Below are 20,973 nucleotides of genomic sequence, written 5' to 3' on the forward strand. Positions count from 1 at the left end.
TGTATATGTATAACTGATTCACTTTGTTGTAAAGGAGAAACTAACACACACACTATTGTAAAACATTTATACTCCAATAAAGATGTTTAAAAATAAATAAATAAATAAAGGACAGCTTTTACATTATTTAAAAATTCTTCTCATGCAGGTGGATATTCCCAGACCACTGAAACAGGAGACACTTGCGTGTTGTCATTTTTCCAAACACTGAATGCTACCTTACACGTTCCTTGAAAAAAATGTTCTAGAAGGTAGCAATGAATAAGCCTTCAACCCAGAGGTGGTGGGATATTAAAGGACAGCTTTTACATTATTTAAAAATTCTTCTCATGCAGGTGGATATTCCCAGACCACTGAAACGGGAGACACTTGCGTGTTGTCATTTTTCCAAACGCTGAATGCTATCTTACACGTTCCTTGAAAAAAATGTTCTAGAAGGTAGCAATGAATAAGCCTTAAGCTGACATGGAAAAGAAAATTTAACCTCTTCTACCTCTCCTACGTTTCCTCTCTTTAAATGGCAATTAAGACAATTCCACAGGTCTAGTTCAGAGGCCAGTTCCTGTGCCTCAGGTATTACCCCGGTTAAGGTTCTGAACGAAATCTACCAGTTTCTCCATTTGCATTAACTTGATATCCTGCTGGTGCAGCTTCTCATTCTTGATCTCTAAAACAGCTTCCAGGCTTTCTAACTCTTGCTCCAGATACATGATCTGAGGGTTTTTCTGGAAAACATACAGCAGGATATGGCTGTGACTGATCATTTAACACAATCACATGGTTCAAACTCTTAATATAAAGACATTTGATTAGATTTAGAAATTAAACAAGTAGCAAGAGACATCAACCTTCTTACAGCAGTTTCAAAGAAAGGTGAAAAGAAAGGTTAAGATATCTTTTTTTTTTTTTTTTGCGGTACGCGGGCCTCTCACTGTTGTGGCCTCTCCCTTTGTGGAGCACAGACTCCGGACGCGCAGGCTCAGCGGCCATGGCTCACGGGCCCAGCCGCTCCGCGGCACGGGCACGAACCCGCGTCCCCTGCATCGGCAGGCAGACTCTCAACCACTGCGCCACCAGGGAAGCCCGGGTTAAGATATCTTTAACTTCAAAGTCTTTGGTCTTAAGAATGAAATAAAACATTTCACATTTGAAAACAAACATTTCATTCACTTATCAGTAACTTAATATGGAAAAAACATTGGTAGCAACAAGTATTTTATTGGTAGTAAGATAAAAACCACAGCTTACAATACAAAACAGAACTCTGGCTAGAGAGTACGCAATTCCAAGTCCTGGACAGGTGTTTGGGGGAGAAAAGGGACAGTAGTTCTCTCTATCCAAAGTCAGTAACGCATGAGGAATGAACAGGCAGTGTGTTTATTGGGCTCCCTGGAAAACAGGAGGAATGGCAGTCATGTGCTGAGTCTTTTGGACGTTCGCTATGACGGCACTAGGTTGGCCTGGCCGTACTTCTAGAGCAGGATTAACAGCCCATCATTCTGTGACACCCGAACACCTACATGGCACAGAGTACGTGCACTACGAAAATTCTATGCAAGATAAACACTACGTGAGGGGAGATCATCCTCTGAGAGCACAAGACCAGGGTGGATTCCCCAACTCCTTGCTTTAATTATTGAAATTCAAGTGAACCTTCCAAAATGCAGGACACAATTTAAAGGCACAAAGTCTATTGATCTGGTGTTCAGCAAGGGAATTTCTCAGACAAGAGTCAGTGGTGTCGATCATCAAAACTATCCTCCTGGACAGTGGTTAATGCTCTGGAGCGACCCTCAGGGAGAATCAGGGAAGGTGCCCTTGGGCATCACTTAAACCCCTCGCTTCGCAGAAGGAGACAGAATGGCACAGCTCAAGCACGACCTACTTGCTCAGGGCCCGAAAGTGCTGGGGTGGGGACCAACCCTCCGATCCTCAACTCCAGGGCTCTTCCAGAAACTTCCTACATTTCATATATGTTATCCTTTTACATATGATTTTTTTAAACCATAAAGAGAGCAAATCCCATCTCGCTGATTTTTAAAGTCAGAGTGTATGTAGCCTTGCTCCCACCGCATCTTTTCCTACTTCTCTGCCCACCTGGCCCTTTCTCCCTCACTCTAATACACGCTCTTTCTCCACAACCTGGGCAGGCTTAGGTGGGGTACGGCATGAGATAGTCCTGCTTTCCTCAACCTGTTTCCCTTCTGAACTTTTTCAGGAGCTGCTGCAGGATTAGGAAGCTTTTTAAAAGCTTTCCCTGAACTACTCGTAAGATTTACACCCTGCATGTGAAGTCTACAGATTTCTTTTGCAATCGAATTTTTCTAAGAATCTTCCAGAATAAATAGCTTTGAAATTTCATTGAATAGGACCTCATCCAATTGCATTCAAATGTCTAGAGGGTCTCTCAATGACATATCAGCAGAAGAGCTCACTGAGGGACCCAGGTACTTCGAGAGTTGCGACAGGTCTTAAATGGCACAAAAGCTCTGCTTCTGCAGCCCCAGACACAAATACATGGAATGAAAAGACAGAAGCAGCCCCCCACCCAGCCAAAAAAAGTCGGGGGGATGAAGAGGAGTAAGGATACAAGTTGCAAGAGAAAGTTGAGTTTACCAGAGAAATTTGTAGTTTTCAGAAGTGAGGACTGGACTTCCCTGATGGTGCTGTGGTTAAGAATCCGCCTTCCAATGCAGGGGACGTGGGTTTGAGCCCTGGTCCAGGAAGATCCCACATGCCATGGAGCAACTAAGCCCATGTGCCACAACTACTGAGCCTGCATGCCACAACTACTGAAGCCTGCGTGCCTAGAGCCCATGCTCCGCAACAAGAGACGCCACCACAATGAGAAGGCCGCGCACGGCAAGGAAGAGTAGCCCCGGCTCGCCGCAACTAGAGAGAGCCCACGCACAGCAACGAAGACCCAACACAGCCATCCATAAATGAATAACTTTTTTAAAAAGTGAGGATTATCCATATAATGAAATATCGTTCAGCCATAAAAAGGAATGAAATGTCTGTACCTGCTACAATATGCACGAACCTTGAGAACATAAGCTGAGGGAAAGAAGCTGACACAAAAAGCTTCATATAGCACAATTTCATGTCAATGAAATCTCTAGAACAGGTACATGGATAGAAACAGAAAGGAGACTGGTGATCCCGTAGGGTTAGGGAGTTTGGGGGGGAAATGGGGAATGACTGCTAAAGGGTGCAGGGTGTCTTTTGGGGGGGTGATTAAAGTGTTCTGTAATTAGATCCTGGTGACCAAGGTATAACTTGTGAACCGCCGAATTGTATATTTTAGAAGGGTGAATATCGTGGTATATAAATTATATCTCAATATAGCAAGTTAATTAAAAAATGAAGTCTTTACATCAAACCCTGACCCTAATTGATAGTTTTTCTGTCTTCCTATAGGTATTAGCTTAGATCACTTGCAATATATTGGATTTCAGCTGTTACATCAGTTTTTAGAATTAAAAAAAAAGACATCAGTAACCAAAGCAGCCCCTTTATACAGTTTAAAAATCATACTGCAAGATATGAAAAAGATTCCAAACCCATACTATTTCTCTAGCTGCTGAACACTTAACTGACTCTAAAAGACAGCTAAGCAGAAGAAAAATTCATTTGTGATGGGAGAGCATACACAACTTACTAAATTTGCTTTCTCTCTTGATATTCTTTTTTGTTCTTCTGATTTCAACTTTTCATTTAAAGTGTCATTTTCACTCTTCAAACCACTGATTTGTTTCTAAAACACAAACAGTGAAATGTGGAACATAAGTAACCAAGCAGGCACCAGAAACATTGCAAATGTGCACAGAAACGTACCAAAACCACACAATCCTCAAGAATGATGATGGGGAGGTGGGTAGGAGGGGTGGTGGTGATTGAGATTTACCTACCTCTAGTGATTCCTGCTTCTCGTAAAGCAAATCCTCAAGTGATTTCTTTTCCATTTCATGGCTTTTCTTGATCTCTGCAAGTGATATTTTTTTGAGTCAATAACATCCTACGACATCACCATAGTCCACAGTCATTATAGCACATGGATGCAACAGTTGATTATGAGGCACTGCACCTACGTGACTTTATATTTGTATGGCACTTTCGTACAAATTAAACTACTTGTTCTCAAATTAGCCCATGAGGTGAGTAGGGCAGATAATTCCCATTTTATGAATGAGAACACAGAGGCCCAGAGAGGCCAAAAGACCTCAGGGAACAAAGAGCACGCCTGAGGGGGATGGGGATGGGGGCGGTCAAACACTGGCCTTCAGACTCCTGGTCAGGAGGCCCTGTGCTCTGTTCCAGTTACCCTTCACGAACCAAACAGAAGTCTCAAATTAAACCCATCTCCGGCAGGAAGGAAGAAAAACGATGTTTACCCAACATCTACCCTGGGCCAGTCACTTTTACATGTTCTCATCTCTGACCTCACACAACAAGTCTGTTTTTCTGATGAGAAGGCCCTTGACAAAGTTCACAGGGTCAGTTCTCACCACGTGTCCATATGTTTCTCTGTAGATGCAATGGGTTCGGTGTAACAACTTCAGCTACATGGGCACTTATCTTCTGTAAAGTGGGTTTGAGCCCTGGTCCAGGAAGATCCCACATGCCATGGAGCAACTAAGCCCATGTGCCACAACTACTGAGCCTGCATGCCACAACTACTGAAGCCTGCGTGCCTAGAGCCCATGCTCCGCAACAAGAGACACCACCACAATGAGAAGGCCGCGCACGGCAAGGAAGAGTAGCCCCTGCTCGCCGCAACTAGAGAGAGCCCACGCACAGCAACGAAGACCCAACACAGCCATCCATAAATGAATAACTTTTTTAAAAAGTGAGGATTATCCATATAATGAAATATCGTTCAGCCATAAAAAGGAATGAAATGTCTGTACCTGCTACAATATGCACGAACCTTGAGAACATAAGCTGAGGGAAAGAAGCTGACACAAAAAGCTTCATATAGCACAATTTCATGTCAATGAAATCTCTAGAACAGGTACATGGATAGAAACAGAAAGGAGACTGGTGATCCCGTAGGGTTAGGGAGTTTGGGGGGGAAATGGGGAATGACTGCTAAAGGGTGCAGGGTGTCTTTTGGGGGGGGTGATTAAAGTGTTCTGTAATTAGATCCTGGTGACCAAGGTATAACTTGTGAACCGCCGAATTGTATATTTTAGAAGGGTGAATATCGTGGTATATAAATTATATCTCAATATAGCAAGTTAATTAAAAAATGAAGTCTTTACATCAAACCCTGACCCTAATTGATAGTTTTTCTGTCTTCCTATAGGTATTAGCTTAGATCACTTGCAATATATTGGATTTCAGCTGTTACATCAGTTTTTAGAATTAAAAAAAAAGACATCAGTAACCAAAGCAGCCCCTTTATACAGTTTAAAAATCATACTGCAAGATATGAAAAAGATTCCAAACCCATACTATTTCTCTAGCTGCTGAACACTTAACTGACTCTAAAAGACAGCTAAGCAGAAGAAAAATTCATTTGTGATGGGAGAGCATACACAACTTACTAAATTTGCTTTCTCTCTTGATATTCTTTTTTGTTCTTCTGATTTCAACTTTTCATTTAAAGTGTCATTTTCACTCTTCAAACCACTGATTTGTTTCTAAAACACAAACAGTGAAATGTGGAACATAAGTAACCAAGCAGGCACCAGAAACATTGCAAATGTACACAGAAACGTACCAAAACCACACAATCCTCAAGAATGATGATGGGGAGGTGGGTAGGAGGGGTGGTGGTGATTGAGATTTACCTACCTCTAGTGATTCCTGCTTCTCGTAAAGCAAATCCTCAAGTGATTTCTTTTCCATTTCATGGCTTTTCTTGATCTCTGCAAGTGATATTTTTTTGAGTCAATAACATCCTACGACATCACCGTAGTCCACAGTCATTATAGCACATGGATGCAACAGTTGATTATGAGGCACTGCACCTACGTGACTTTATATTTGTATGGCACTTTCGTACAAATTAAACTACTTGTTCTCAAATTAGCCCATGAGGTGAGTAGGGCAGATAATTCCCATTTTATGAATGAGAACACAGAGGCCCAGAGAGGCCAAAAGACCTCAGGGAACAAAGAGCACGCCTGAGGGGGATGGGGATGGGGGCGGTCAAACACTGGCCTTCAGACTCCTGGTCAGGAGGCCCTGTGCTCTGTTCCAGTTACCCTTCACGAACCAAACAGAAGTCTCAAATTAAACCCATCTCCGGCAGGAAGGAAGAAAAACGATGTTTACCCAACATCTACCCTGGGCCAGTCACTTTTACATGTTCTCATCTCTGACCTCACACAACAAGTCTGTTTTTCTGATGAGAAGGCCCTTGACAAAGTTCACAGGGTCAGTTCTCACCACGTGTCCATATGTTTCTCTGTAGATGCAATGGGTTCGGTGTAACAACTTCAGCTACATGGGCACTTATCTTCTGTAAAAAAGGGCTTCTTATTCTTTTCCTTTTATTTCAACCCTTCCAATCATGATGAAATAATAAAACACATCTTTTTATTCAACAAATGCCATCTACATTTCACAGCAGTGCTGGTATGCAGAAGTGCCTGGCATGGATCCTTCACCATGGTCAGGATATAAACTGACACTTTCAACTTCCCAAGATCTGAAGTGGTCAAGCACAACTATTACCAAAAGGGCCTTAAAGTTCCTTAAAAGTTCATTCTATTTCCTAAAGGGGGACTTCCCTGGTGGCGCAATGGTTAAGAATCTGCCTGCCAATGCAGGGGACACGGGTTCAAGCCCTGGTCCAGGAAGATCCCACATGCTACGGAGCAACTGAGCCCATGCGCCACAGCTACTGAGCCTGTGCGCTAGAGCCCGCGAGCCACAACTACTGGGCCCACGTGCCACAACTACTGAGCCCACGCGCCTAGAGCCCGTGCTCCACAACAAAGAGAAGCCACCGCAATGAAAAGCCCACACACTGCAACAAAGAGTAGCCCCTGCTCGCCGCAACTAGAGAAAGGCCAGCAGCAATGAAGACCCAACAAAGCCAAAAAATAAATTTAAAAAAACAAAACAAAACTATATTTCCTAAAAGGCTGGCATTTATAACAAACTATTATTTGCATCCTTAGGGGAAAGGGGATCTCCTCACAATGAACAATGCAAAAAGAAACCAAAAAAACACTCCAAACTGAATACCACAGGGTATTCTCTAGAGGGGAAACTTATGAATCATTTCCGTTTTAAAACATATCACGCGGTTCCACTAGCTCTTATTCTATTTCAATAGAAAAAAGCATTCTTGCCTGAAAGGGAGGTTTCATAGGCCTTCTTTAGCAAGTCTATTTTCTCTGAGTGGCTCGCTTCAATTTCCAGCTTTGAGGTTTCATGGGCAGCACTTAAGTTGTCAAACTATAAGAAAGAAACCAAAACAATAGTTTACCAGTAAAAAGTCCTAAGGTGAATAATAAGCAGCAGCATTAAGAAATCTGACACATGAGCTTGCATTCAAGTCTAAGGCCTACCAGACACATGTAAAGAACAACCCAGCTGGGGTTTGCCAGTCCCTATGCTCCACTCCACCCTGCCTCAGGAACACAACACGCAGCTCTCCAGGGGTCATGGATGGAAAGGGCCGAGTCCACCATACGGAACGAGGATACGTTCCACGGTGACAGGACCATATGAGCTCTACATCTGTCACGGCCTCTATATTCTCGATCCCTAGTACATGCCTGGCATATAGTCGGCACTGTGTAAATATCAGCTAAATGAAAAACTGATTTTAAATGGGAACAAGGAAATTACAGAGAGGTTTAGCATACACCATTAAGTGTAAAATACGAGTTATTAAACAAGAGCCATTTTAAAAAAGAAGAAGAAATGCAAGCCAATGTTTTAGCAGCACCAGAATGTTTGCAAAGGGATTATTGCTAGGTAGTAGGATAAAGGGATGTTTTATTTTCTTTTAAAAAATATATCCAAAAGGAAACAAAAACGCTAATTTGAAAAGATACATGCACCCCAATGTTCATAGCATTATTTATAATTGTCAACATATGGGAGCAACCTAAATGTCCATCATCAGATGAATGGATAAAGAATATGTGATACACTATATACACACACACACACACACACGTATATATATGTATGTGTGTGTGTATATACATATATATATATATGGACTACTACTCAGCCATAAAAAAGAATGACATTTTCCATTTGCAGCAAAATAGATAGACTTGGAGAGCCATTATGCTAAGTGAAATAAGACAGAGAAAGACAAATACTGTGTGATATCACTTATATGTGGAATTTAAAAAATACAACAAACTAGTGAACATAACGAAAAAGCAGCAGACTCACAGATATAGAGAACAAACTAGTGGTTACCAGTGTGGAGAGGGAAGGGGGAGGGGCAAGATAGGGTAGAGGAGTAAGAGGTACAAACTATTAGGTATAAAACAAGCTACAAGGATATTGTACAACATGGGGAGCACAGCCAATATTTTATAATAACTATAAATAGAGTTATAATCTTTAAAAATTGTGAATCACTGTATTGTACACCTGTAACATAATCTTGTACAGCTATACTTCAATTAAAAAAAATTTTTTAAGGGTTGTTTTAAATTTTTTTTTCTTCTGATCTTTTGCTCAACGTATGTACATTGCTTTGATCATAAAAAATTTAATTTAAAAAACTTTTCACTTATTTAAAATTTAAAGAAGTTCATCAAGGGATGTCCAACAAAGAGAAGGTCATCAAAGGAAGGCCATCATCAGACAACAGTTAGAATTCAAATTAACAGCCATGGCCAAGCACATGCTCAGGTTCTGAAAGCACAGACCTGCTCCTGTAACTGAGTTTTGTACTTCTCTGCTTCTTCGATGTAGATATTCTGAAGCTTTTCACACTCCCCGGTGTAAAATTCTTTAAGCCGATTCTCCAGCTCTGTTAGATCAGTCTGGTGCTGCTGGTTTAGCTTCTGGACAAATCCTTCATAAGCTATTTGCAACTCATTCCTGGCTTTTTCTAACTTCTCACAGGTGGTTGAAGCAGTGACTGAAAAGAGATGGAAAAAGAAAAGGGAAAATGACACTTAACCTGCTAAATGTCCTAAATTCATAACATTCACACACAGATGTGATGACTCTGGAAGCATAAACACAGGGCTCTCAGAGTACTCGATTCTCTCAGGACCAGATTTTCAAACATAATAGTATAGAAGTGAACGATAAAAGGGAATGAGAGGAAATGGTCTCTGGCAGCAAAAAAGCCAACTGTCTATCAAGCAGTAAGAGAAGTCCTTGAGCAGAGCCAAGTTCCCAAGTGAAGAGCACCCTTTCACATGGTGACCAATCAGTGCAGGGGCTGTAACGAGAGGAGGCTCTGATTGGCCGAGGCGTCTCTAAGGCGGGCCAGCCACTAGAAGAGGCAGCCGAGATGTGGAAGGAGCAGGTAAGCCCAGAGAGAAGCAATAAATAGACTTTAAGCTTGTATGCAGCTGGAGCCAATTTAAGCTCGTTACTTCAAAAATACAGTAACAAAAACAAAATACTAGAATATATTGAACACAAATCACCAGAACATAAAAACTTTAGGAAAAATACATTGAGAAGCTACAATATAAAGTAAATATACTGAAAGCGTTGACATTTTTAAAAGGCAAAGTAATTTGATAAACATAAAATCAGAGCATCCTAACTCTTCACTACCACTACCAAAAACAGAAGTACTAACAATACCTTGCAGATAAACACATATTCACACAGACTATAATAAATCCTGAAAGAAATGGGAGAATATATATGCAAATGAAGCAACCGACAAGGGATTAATCTCTAAAATATACAAACAGCTCATGCAGCTCAATATCAAAAGTACCCAAATAACCCAATCAAAAAATGGGTGGGGCTTCCCTGGTGGCACAGTTTGAGGGTCCGCCTGCCGATGCACGGGACACGGGTTCGGGCCCTGGTCCGGGAAGATCCCACATGCCGCGGAGCAACTAAGCCCACGTGCCACAGCTACTGAAGCCCGCATGCCTACAGCCCGTGCTCTACAAGAAAAGCCACTGCAGTGAGAAGCCCACACACTGCAACGAAGAATGGCCCCCACTCGCTAGATCTAAATAGACATTTCTCCAAAGAAGACATACAGATGGCCAAGAAGCACGTGAAAAGCTGCTCAACATCACTAATTATTAGAGAAATAAGAATCAAAACTACAGTGAGGTATCACCTCACACTGGTCAGAATGGCCATCATTAAAAAGCCTACAAACAATAAATGCTGGAGAGGGTGTGGAGAAAAGGGAACCCTCCTACACTTTTGGTGGGAATGTAAATTGGTACAGCCACTACCGGATAACAGTATGGAGGTGCCTTAAAAAACTAGATATAGGACTTCCCTAGTGTTGCAGTGGTTAAGAATCCGCCTGCCAATGCAGGGGCCACGGGTTTGAGCCCTGGTCCGGGAAGATCCCACATGCCTCGGAGCAACTAAGCCTGTGAGCCACAACTACTGAGCTTGCGCTCTAGAGCCCGTGAGCCACAACTACTGAGCCTGTGTGCCGCAGCTACTGAAGCCCACGTGCCTAGAGCCCAGGCTCCGCAACAAGAGAAGCCACTGCAATGAGAAGCATGCACAGCGCAACAAAGAGTAGCCCCCCGCTCGCCGCAACTAAAGAAAGCCCGCGCGCAGCAACGAAGACCCAAGGCAGCCAAAAATAAAATAAATAAAAATTAAAAAAAAAACTAAATATAGACCTACCATATGACCCAGTAATCCCACTCCTGGGCATATATCTGGAGAAAACCACCATTCGAAAAGATACATGCACCCCAATGTTCACTGCAGCGCTATTTACAATAGCCAAGACAAGGAAGCAACCTTAAGTGTCCATCAACAGAGGAATGGATAAAGAAGATGTGGTACATATATACAATGGAATACTACTCAGCAGTAAAAAAGAATTGACATAATGCCATCTGCAGCAACATGGATGGACCTAGAGATTGTCATACTGAATGAAGTAAGTCAGACACAGAAAGATAAATATCATATGATATCGCTTATGTGTGGAATGTAAAAAAAAGAAAATGGGTACAAATGAACTTACAAAACAGAAGTAGAGTCACAGATGTAGAAAACAAATCTATGGTTATCAGGGGACGGTGGGGGAGGGATAAATTGGGAGATTGGGACTGACATATACACACTACTATATATAAAATAGGTAACTAATAAGAACCTGCTGTATAGCTCAGGAGACTCTACTCAATACTCTGGAATGGCCTACATGGGAAAAGAATCTAAAAAAGAGTGGATATATGTATATGTATAACTGATTCACTTTGCTGTACACCGGAAACTAACACAACATTGTAAATCAGCCATATGCCAATAAAATTTTTTTAAAATCCTGAAAGAGCTCTATCATTTCTTGGGAAGCCTGACTTTGGACTTTTGCAGCCTTCCTGTACTGATGTTAGATATGGGGGAAAGGAGTGCTACTCTGTCTGTAAAGAGGATGCCATGTTCTCAACGCCCCAGAGTGCCCGTGGATTCATGCAAAATGGGTACCGGTAAGTCCACTGATTATAAAGTAATCCTTATGTCTCTTTTGGTAAGGAATATGTATTTCTGGAGTAGTGGAAGGAAAAAGATTGTTTTAGGGAGGAGAAGAGGATAGTTTAGATCAATGATTATTCTGACCTAAGTAGTGGGAAATTGGCTGGCTCCTGGGATGAATTTCAGGCAATGATGTAGACTTGTTTTCTTGGGAATATGCCACATGGCAGTAGAAATACGAGCCCATACTTGCTCCATATCAGTATTCCTTCAGAAGTAAAATAAGTCATATTGAAATATGACAAGCATAGTGTCTGCTAAAGAGAACCCTTAAAATTCAAATAAACCCACAAATGTTTACTGAACTAACAGTAAAGGCAAAAACAAAGCAAGAACTACTACCCTGATATCGACGGTAAAAACTGTATTCCACGATGAGCAATGGAGAGCCTGCACAGTGCACCTTGGGAACTAGAACATTCCCAAGGCAGAAGAGTTGGAGAGAAGACTCAGCGAGGCAGATGCAGGCCAGATTACAGACATCATCAACATCACCGACAACTCAGGCATTTGGGACTCTGTTTGGGAAGTTATTTTTTTCTTTAAAAGAATTTATTAAAAGATGATGGCCATGCTGATTGCTACAGAATACCCTCCTCATATCACTACTTATTTATCAAAGGAGGAAAAAGTGATTCACGAAGGCAGATGTTAGCCAAAGAAGTAAACGTATTCGCTTCCACTGCCTTTCCAAAATAATACCAATAAAATGACAGGGCCACAAGCCTCCTTGTGTGAATTCCATGTTACAGCTCTATATGAAAGATGGCAGTAGAAAACTATTTGCGAGCGGTCAATAAAGGCATCAAAATAGCTCTTCTAGTCAGAGAAATCTTGATTTCACACAGCCTTCGGACTTAATTCCCTCAGGATTTCAGATAACAGCAAAGTAAAAAACAAAACAAACAAAAAAATTCTAGCTCATCTGAACGCTCATATCTGAGCTAAAATGTCTAAGTGAACCAAAAACTAGAAGAGCTTCTGTGTAGAAGTTAGCAGTATGCTACACCTGCCAGATTTCAACACATCTGCTTGTAATCAAAGACTGTCAGTCTGAATGTGTAACTGTATAACTTTAAAATCACAAAGGATAGATGGAAGTCCTCTCACACTGGCGGCCGGACAGGGTGTTTCCTCTTTTATTTTTTATTTTTTTAAAGAAGCTTAAATACTGTTTGATTTTGTTGGCCACTGTGCAGAGGTAAAGGGAGGACAGGAGGGAAGGAAGGGTACAGGGGAAAAAAAGTGGGTCAGATGGGGGAGCGGTGGTGCCTGCTGTTAGGACAACAGTCCCAAGGCAGGCCCGGCCCCAGGTGGTGACATCAGCCTGCAGCTGTGCAGGAACAGCTGGGCTGAAGTGATCCTCACACAAATGGCTCTACTTTGAGTTAACGGGCCTGGGCTCCTGGGGAAGCACTTATCTGGCATAAAGACTCAGGACATACTTTTCTAAAGGACACACATGTCAACGCCGTATCAAGGGTTCTCAGTACCCCTGATGGCTGGACACACTCGTGGGGAGAGCCGGGGACGCCAGCCTGGGGCTTCAGTCCTGGACTTCTCCTTGTACTTATTTCCATTTAGGAGCGATTTCTATGCCACCCGGGCTCGTACTCCTGTTCTCAGTTTTGTCTCTTCCTTGCTTATTCTCCAGAATTCCGCTCACTCTCAGTCAATTAATCAAACACCCAAGACAGCCAAGTTCAAACACGAATCTTTCAGAATTCGGACTGAGCGAGGAGCTTTTGCACAGTGTTAGGCGATACCGTTTTCATGAAGTTAGCGCACGGATGCGATATCCACAGAGTACAAAGTAGTCCTTTTGTCCTTGCTGTCTTAATCATTCTATTAGGCAATTTTTAAAAGCATGTCTGTGATAAAGGACACCAAAGAGACCGCTGCCTGCAGAAAAAATTGATGGATTATCATTTCTGTGCCCATATTGGGAAAATGCAGAAGCCCTCTCCAGCGATCTATTAATTAAAATGAGAAACAGAGTTTTCAGAATTAAGAAGCACAAGAAAGAAACCAACTCATTTACAAGATCAGCCCTAAAACATAAGGCCACATTACAAGCTGGAAGTTGACATTTCAACCTGAGATGAACCAGGCCTTAGAAGAATTCGAGGCCAAGGACAGAAAAGGAAAAACAGAGAGACACTCCCCTGACAGTTTAAAACATGGGTAACTAAGCAAGGAAACAATATTGCAGAAGTGGTGAAATGCTTGAATATTTCCTTTCGATTATTTGGATGACATCTACAGAAGGCCCAATGCCAGCATCAAATATAACCTTGAGAAGAGAACTGGCTTCGTCCTGGGTTCTTTAGCAGTTTTCCCGAGGAGTGAAGTGCAGCCATTACCTGATTGGTCCTGGTGGCCTTTCCTAAGAGGAAGAGGTCAGATTTTTATTATTTCCATCTCATGGAGACCAATTTCCCTTTGGTGACTGATAAATGTACTGTTTACAATGAAAAACATTACACAACCATGGCCCTAAATTGTTAGTATTCTTTTGAAATGGTACATGGCTTTCTTAATTTTTAGATCTGAGTAGCAGGTTTCATCATGAGACAACTAGAAATACTTTAATTCTCAGGAACATAAATAAATGTCTTAACAGAATAGAGCTAAACACTTAGGTTCAAATCTCAGCCACACCACTTACCTGCTATGTGATTTGAGCAAATGACTTAAGCTTTCTAAGCCTGAACTTCCTTATTTTTAAAGTGGCGCTAACATTAGTGCCTTCCCTGCAGGATTAAATAAAATATATGTGAAGCGCTTGGCCGGTGCCTGACCAGAGTTAAGTATGCAGCAAATGTTGCTGTTATTATTGCTAGCTTTGCCAAAGTCCACCTATTCAAATGTGTCTGAAGACATGCTGGTGGGGAGGGGTGTCCATGACACAATGGGACAGTTACAAAGACGCACTGCTCGTCTAGTATTCAAAGAAGGTAAACACACACACACACACGAGGATAGGTACACATCCACCCCAAAGCTTCACTTTCTAATACTACTGTTCTTGGCGTTATATGCAATAGAATTTCTCCAACTTTCAGGTAATTTTATCTACATTGGACATAAAATATGAAAGAGAAAAAAGAAAAAGAAAACTAGGGAGGTAAGGTCACTCAGAAGATCATGCAAAGTTTCACGATGCCATAGAAGAGTTCATGACAGAAAGAAGAGACAAACAGGAAAGCAAGATGACTTCATTCGCCAGCTGTACACCCACACTCTCCCTAGATGCTTCCAGCAGGCCTGCTGTGGGTGCCAGCCCTTCCCTGAGCAGGGTTCCCTTCTCCGCACCATCCAGGAGGGCAATGAGGTAGGTGTCTGGTCCAGCCTCTCCTGCCTCCTCTGGGTCTCTCTCAGTCTCTCTCTCTGGCCACCTCACCTGCTTTTATTTCTGGGCACCCCTCCACTCCTTTAACAGCACACACTTCTCAGGGCAGACATGCTTTTTTAAAAAAAACAACTTATAATCGTGGAATAATTTTATTAGATTGATAGAAAAGGTACAAAGAGACAGTACCAAGAGCTCCCGTACATCCTTCACCTAGGTTCCCCAGACGTTACCATCTTATGTAAAGCCAGGACATTTGTCAATACGAAGGTTTTAACGTTGAAGCAATACTATTAACTCTACTACAGACTTTATTCCAATTTCACCAGTTTTTCTACTAATGCCCCCCCCCTTTTTAAGAATAAACTTTTAAAGAATAATTTTAGATTTTCACAAAACTCGTAAGGATAGAATAGTTCCCGGATACCTCTCTCCCAGTTTCCCCTAATGCTGATATCCTATATTATGACAGGACATTTGTCGAAACTAAGAAATAATTTTACTGGCACATTATTGTTAACTAAACTCCAAGCTGTGTCCTTTCTTTCTGTTCTAGGCTCCAACCCAAGATAGGGACCTGCATTTACTCATCACATTTCCCTCATCTTCTCTAATCTGTGAATGTGTCTTTCCTTGCTTTTCATTATCTTGACAATTTTGAAGTCAGGCATTTTACAGAATGTCCCTCAATTTGGGTTTGTTTGACATTTTCTCTGCATACTCCTCTGACCCAGAAATTCCACTATTAAGAATATATGTGTGGGACATACTCCCACACATATAAAATGAGGGACATACGAAGCTATTCACTAGAGCATTTTTTGTAAGAGCAAAACATTACAAACAACCAAATGTCCACCATGAAGAAACTGGTTAAATTAATTATGGTGTATCTATATAATGGAATAGTTTCCAAAAAATACTTTTACAGCTGTTTAAAAAAATATCGAGGAAGTTCTTTGTGTATTGATCTTTAAGAAATGCTAAGCAGAAAACAAGGTGCAGAACAGCATGTATAATACTCTGCCACCTGCGTATAAAAGGAAGGGGAAACAAATATCTATCTTACGTTACTTCTCCTGTACCCCAGCCCCAGAACCATAAATGGGGACATAACCTTCTATCACAGTAGCACGATTATTTCATTCTCTTATTCTCTGAAGGGAAATCTACTCGTGACACACTTCCAGGGCAAGTGACCATGTTGGATACTCTCTTAAACTGGGGTCTAATCTGCTTCAAATTGGAGATAATATACCTGAACAAGGTAACCAAGAAGCCCTTTTTAAAAAGTAAAATGCTACTTCGTGGAGAGGCTGGTGCCCAAAGAACAACAGAAGGGCAGGAACCTAGACTATCAACAACAAGCATTTCCAACTTCTGCAGATCAGTTTCCTGATACGCCAGGTAGGACTAAATACCACCTGCTCTGCTGACCTTGCCATTTGGTGAGGATAAAGTGAAAGAGTGCTCTGTGTTGTAGAGTGAGTCTTCACAGACTGTCTGTGGAATGATCATCTACTCATAAAAGCCCCAGGTTTTGCTCCCCGAAGGTACTGCTTTTTCACAAGACCAAGAAATTTGGCAGACATGTGAGAGAGACAAAGGTCTCTTTCTGAATTTCGAAATTAGCTACAAATAGCTTTCAGATTGCTCTTGGGTATTATATGAATTGACAAGAACTGATTTCAAAAGCCTTCCACTAATCACAACTTAGTAGGAATTTACTTTCACAAACCTCCTGCAACGTCAAATCCACTCTCCCATGAATAATACCACCTTCCCTTTAAAACTCAGTTCATACTTTACAAAGTGCTCTCATATTTATTATTCAATGTAATAGAATATAGTCATGTCTTGAGTTAATAACACAGGTATTATCTTAAATCTCACTTTACTAGACTATAGAGGGAACGGACGTGGCAGAACCGGGTCTAGAACTCAATCCGCTCAGCCCTTTTCAGTGCAGGTTCTTTAGCACAGAACACGGAACCTGATCCAAGTGGCTGTTTTTCTCAACTTGAGATGCATTAAGAGAGAAGTTCATGCATTCATACAATGGACACCTCCGAATAATAGGGCTTAATTATCTTGTGCAAGCTAGAGAGACTGCAAAGTAAGGCAGGTAAAAAAATGATCTTTTTTCTCCCTACACTGATGAAATCTTATTCACATGCGGGATGACGGTCTGGCCCAGTCATAGATCTTAGTACAGAGGTGCCAGCTGGGCCTCCACGGAGCCCCGGGTTCTCCCTGCCAATAAAAGTCTGCAAAGGCTTTGCTGTTTTTCAGCTTAGTCACTGGCCAACAACATGCTGCAAAACAGATGCTCTCATAGTCACAACAGCAAACGTTCCATGGACCAATCAAAACAGTTAGGCTGTAAAGTGGATCTGAGTCAAAAGCCTGGCTGAATAACCGGCATAAACGTTCTAAGCTTCAGGCCTGAGGAAAGTAAGTTAAGACTTTAAGGAAATCACATTTCAATCAAAAGAATAAATTTAATATTAATGAACAGGTGAGTCTGATACTATTCTGTGTCTCCTCCCTGATGATTCATGTTTAGGGGGCAAGGTTCAAAAGGGCAGGTCAAAGTTACTGGTAGGCAGGGACTTCCCTGGCGGTGCAGTGGTTAAGACTCCACGCTCCCACTGTAGGGGGCCCCGGTTTGATCCTTCCAGGAACTAGATCCCACACGCATGCCGCAAGAGTTTGCATGCCACAACTAAGGAGCCAGCGAGCTGCAACTAAGGAGCCGGTGAGCCACAACTAAGGAGCCCTAGAGCCGCAACTGAGACCTGATGCAACCAAATTAATTAATTAATTTTAAAAAGCCACCTGGAATTTAAAAAAAACAAAACAAACGAGGAAACCCCCAAAGTTACTGGTATGCATATGATTTGGAAGCCTATGTACAAGAATGGACTCAGTTCAGTTAGAGCTATTTGGTATTATTCTCTTACTCTGCTCACTTAAGTCTTACATACATATATTTTTTACATTAAATGTACAACATTCTGGACAGCTAGTGTGCTGTCCAAGTGTGGCCCAGGAAGCCCCTGCATCAGAGTCACCTGGGTGAGCATTACAAGTGGACTCCTCCATCCCAAGCCACCCGAGTCAGAACCGGGAATCTGCAGTTTTAATCTGCCCTATTAATATTACACAGTGAAGTTTGAGAACCACTGTTCTAGACAAATTACATTAAATAAGGAAAAACCGAACATATCAAAATTGGACAAGGACCAGTGAGGAAAAAGACCAGGACAAGGAAGAAGACTCAAGAGGCTTTCCGAATAGACACGCTTGGTAATATTGTGCATCTGTACAGGTGAAAGAACCTAAACTTTCACTTATAGAGACAGCCAGCCAAAGTCTAAAGTTAGGACAGGCAGACAAGGATAGAAAAAGAACAAGCCAAGTTTAAGACAGAATCAACTCCATCTTCAATCAGCTCAGTGAGATAAAGAATTGTTTTGGCATACGGTTGGTTTTCATTACATAGTAATAGATTTTTCATTAAAGCCCACTTCAAAAATCACTTCTGGAATTCTGCAACTCAAAAGTGGCTTAACTGTAAGAGTTTTAAAATTACTCTAAATATACAACCTTGTTAAACCACAACTGTACACAAAACTAGTGAAAAATTAACACATTCCATAAAGGTGTGAAGGGAGGTTAGTTCACAGACACAGTCAAGTGTTGATTAGACAATGTGTACACTGCTTTAGGCAGAGCCAAGTCCCCTTTTCCTAGCACATAATAACAAGATATTTAATCTAATAATACTTCTTGAACTCTTGACTTGAATGAAAAGATCCCAAAAGTAGTTATCAATGCAAACCAGTGTTGATATCAAATGATTTCCCCATCTTTCCAACAGTTTCACCATGGTTTCTTTTTTTGAAATTACCAGGAGTTTGGTGGTCTAGCCATCCTAGGTTTCTATCCAGGTGCTTTGCTTTTCTAGCCTATTGACCTTAAGAAAGTTACATAACTTTTAAGCCTCAATTCTTCCCTCCATCCCTGCCTCTCTTCCTATACAATGCAAACCAGTAGACTTAGGGATGAATACTGGTGTTAAGAAAGAGTAGGCACTCGATAAATGTTGCTGCCATACCCATCATCTTTACATACAGAGGGCAAAATCGACTAGTCTTCTGAACCATTATTATGGGAATTCCAGGAATTTTTAGTGAATAAAGGGTTAAAATCTCATTTGTATCATGACATAGGAACAATCAGCACAAATGTATAAAAAGATGTGAGTTAGCTATTAATTCTGATGGCTAGAAAGTAACTGTGAAATACAAACTACCTTTTTCTTCATTAATTTAGATGAAAACAAGGGATTCCAATGATTAAGATCAATAAAAAAATACAGTAGGAAACCTAAAAGATCATAATTATGGCTCTCCATTACACCAACATGACCATAAGAATCAGAATGACACATTTATTCCGTATCTCAGAGGTAAAATGTTTGCTGTGGATTATGTAGAACATTAAATTGAACTGTAATTTATTTTGAGGGCTGACATTTTCAAAATGACCTGATTAACTGGGACTGTCAGGCATAATATAAAATGTCTTCAAGAGAATTATAGCTCATCTTACTTTATTACTTCTTTTTAACAGTTTATAGGAAAATATCTGTGTACAGAAACCATCAAGTATAAGCATAAGGATAAAACCAACTTTCCCTAGCTACCATCCTCAGCAGTAAAATCATTCATTCATTCTCTGAAGTACTAAGCATCAGAAGTACTAACTGCCGGGTCCGAGGTACTAGCTGGTAGAGCTACAAAGATGAAGGACATACTGGCCTTGCCCTCGAAGCGCTCACAGCTCTGCACTGTGAAAAGAGGTCTATAAACAAATACCTATAAGAGCAAATACCTACTCAAAGGGTATAGTAGAAGGTGCAGTTCACTTGTCTGAAGGATTTGGGTGAAACTGAATTGAAGACCAAGTATTTTAGCTAAGACTTTAAAAATAAGTCATGAGACGAAGATGGAGTTTGAGAGGCAAAAATAGAAAGACAGTGGGAAGAGGGGAGAGCCTTTCAAACAGAGAGGAGACACAAACGAGGCATGAATGAGCCTTTGCCTGGGACCTTGCGAGGGAAAAGGAGCTGTGCAGAGAAGGGGAACGAGGGTCAGACCATGAAGCGACACCGGAAGGTTACAGACACATCATACACGGTGACTTTAGTATGCTTGGACTTCTTCCCAAAGCCAAAATGGAGTCACTTGTGTTCACTAAAGATGTCCAGTAGAGGACACACATGAGATTTATTACAAGTATAGTCCTGGTAGCACTTGGAGAAGAGAGAAGCAGGCCTGGAGGCAAGGTGACCACTGGGGTATACTGCAGGTGAGAAATGACAGGACTTAAATTAGGACAGTAGCAGCCAGAATGCTGAAGAGAGATGGATCTGGGAGACATTTAGAACACAGGCTGGTATCATGTGGAGGATGGAAGAAGAGGGTTCTGACCGTAGTTGGCAGCCTGGGTGGTAAATGAATAATAATGCAGTGCAGAAGGTGACGAACAGACTTTGAGGAATAGGACTGAATGAGGAGACACTGCAGAGTATTCCGGAAGCAAGGGGCTGGGGAGTCAGGAAGGTCTGATTACACTGCACTGGCTCATCGAGAGGCAGCTCTTCACTGGGAAAAAAGTATTTACAGCTTGGGAAGGAGGGGACTAGAAAAATAAACCTGTGAGTCGTCACCCTGTAGGTTGTAGTTGAAACCATGGGAATGGGTAAGAAAAACAGCCGACGATGAAAGCCTTACGATGACATTATTTAAGGGGTAAGTGAAATTATGCTACATCCACTCAAAAGGCATTACCATGATCATTAAACACGAGCGTATGAAGACCATGAGGCAAAATGGGAAAGTGCTTGACATAAGTTTAAAAATCCGAGTATCTACAATAACATGGAAAGATCTCAAAAACATTATGTGTGAAAG

The 20,973-nt window shown here is 41.5% G+C and overlaps 1 protein-coding gene across 7 annotated transcripts in view; it reads right to left on the reverse strand.

Moving 5' to 3' along the window:
• The window catches only part of MTUS1 (microtubule associated scaffold protein 1), a 168,651-nt gene that overhangs the window by 8,234 nt on the left and 139,444 nt on the right, over positions 1–20,973 (reverse strand). For 3 of the 7 annotated variants that reach the window (XM_007117250.4, XM_007117253.4, XM_024131365.3), the window contains 5 exons: positions 8,856–9,070; positions 7,308–7,413; positions 5,800–5,873; positions 5,550–5,645; positions 609–725 (listed from right to left, as the gene is read on the reverse strand). In XM_007117250.4, the coding sequence (XP_007117312.2) occupies positions 609–725; positions 5,550–5,645; positions 5,800–5,873; positions 7,308–7,413; positions 8,856–9,070 (608 nt within the window). Of the gene's footprint in view, positions 1–608; positions 726–4,597; positions 5,646–5,799; positions 5,874–7,307; positions 7,414–8,855; positions 9,071–13,933; positions 14,027–20,973 lie in introns of those variants that run through there. The other 4 variants (XM_055080988.1, XM_055080989.1, XM_055080991.1 and 1 more) reach the window with 3 other exon arrangements.

The sequence above is a fragment of the Physeter macrocephalus genome, chromosome 20 (assembly GCF_002837175.3).
Source record: "Physeter macrocephalus isolate SW-GA chromosome 20, ASM283717v5, whole genome shotgun sequence".
Lineage (NCBI taxonomy): Eukaryota > Metazoa > Chordata > Mammalia > Artiodactyla > Physeteridae > Physeter > Physeter macrocephalus.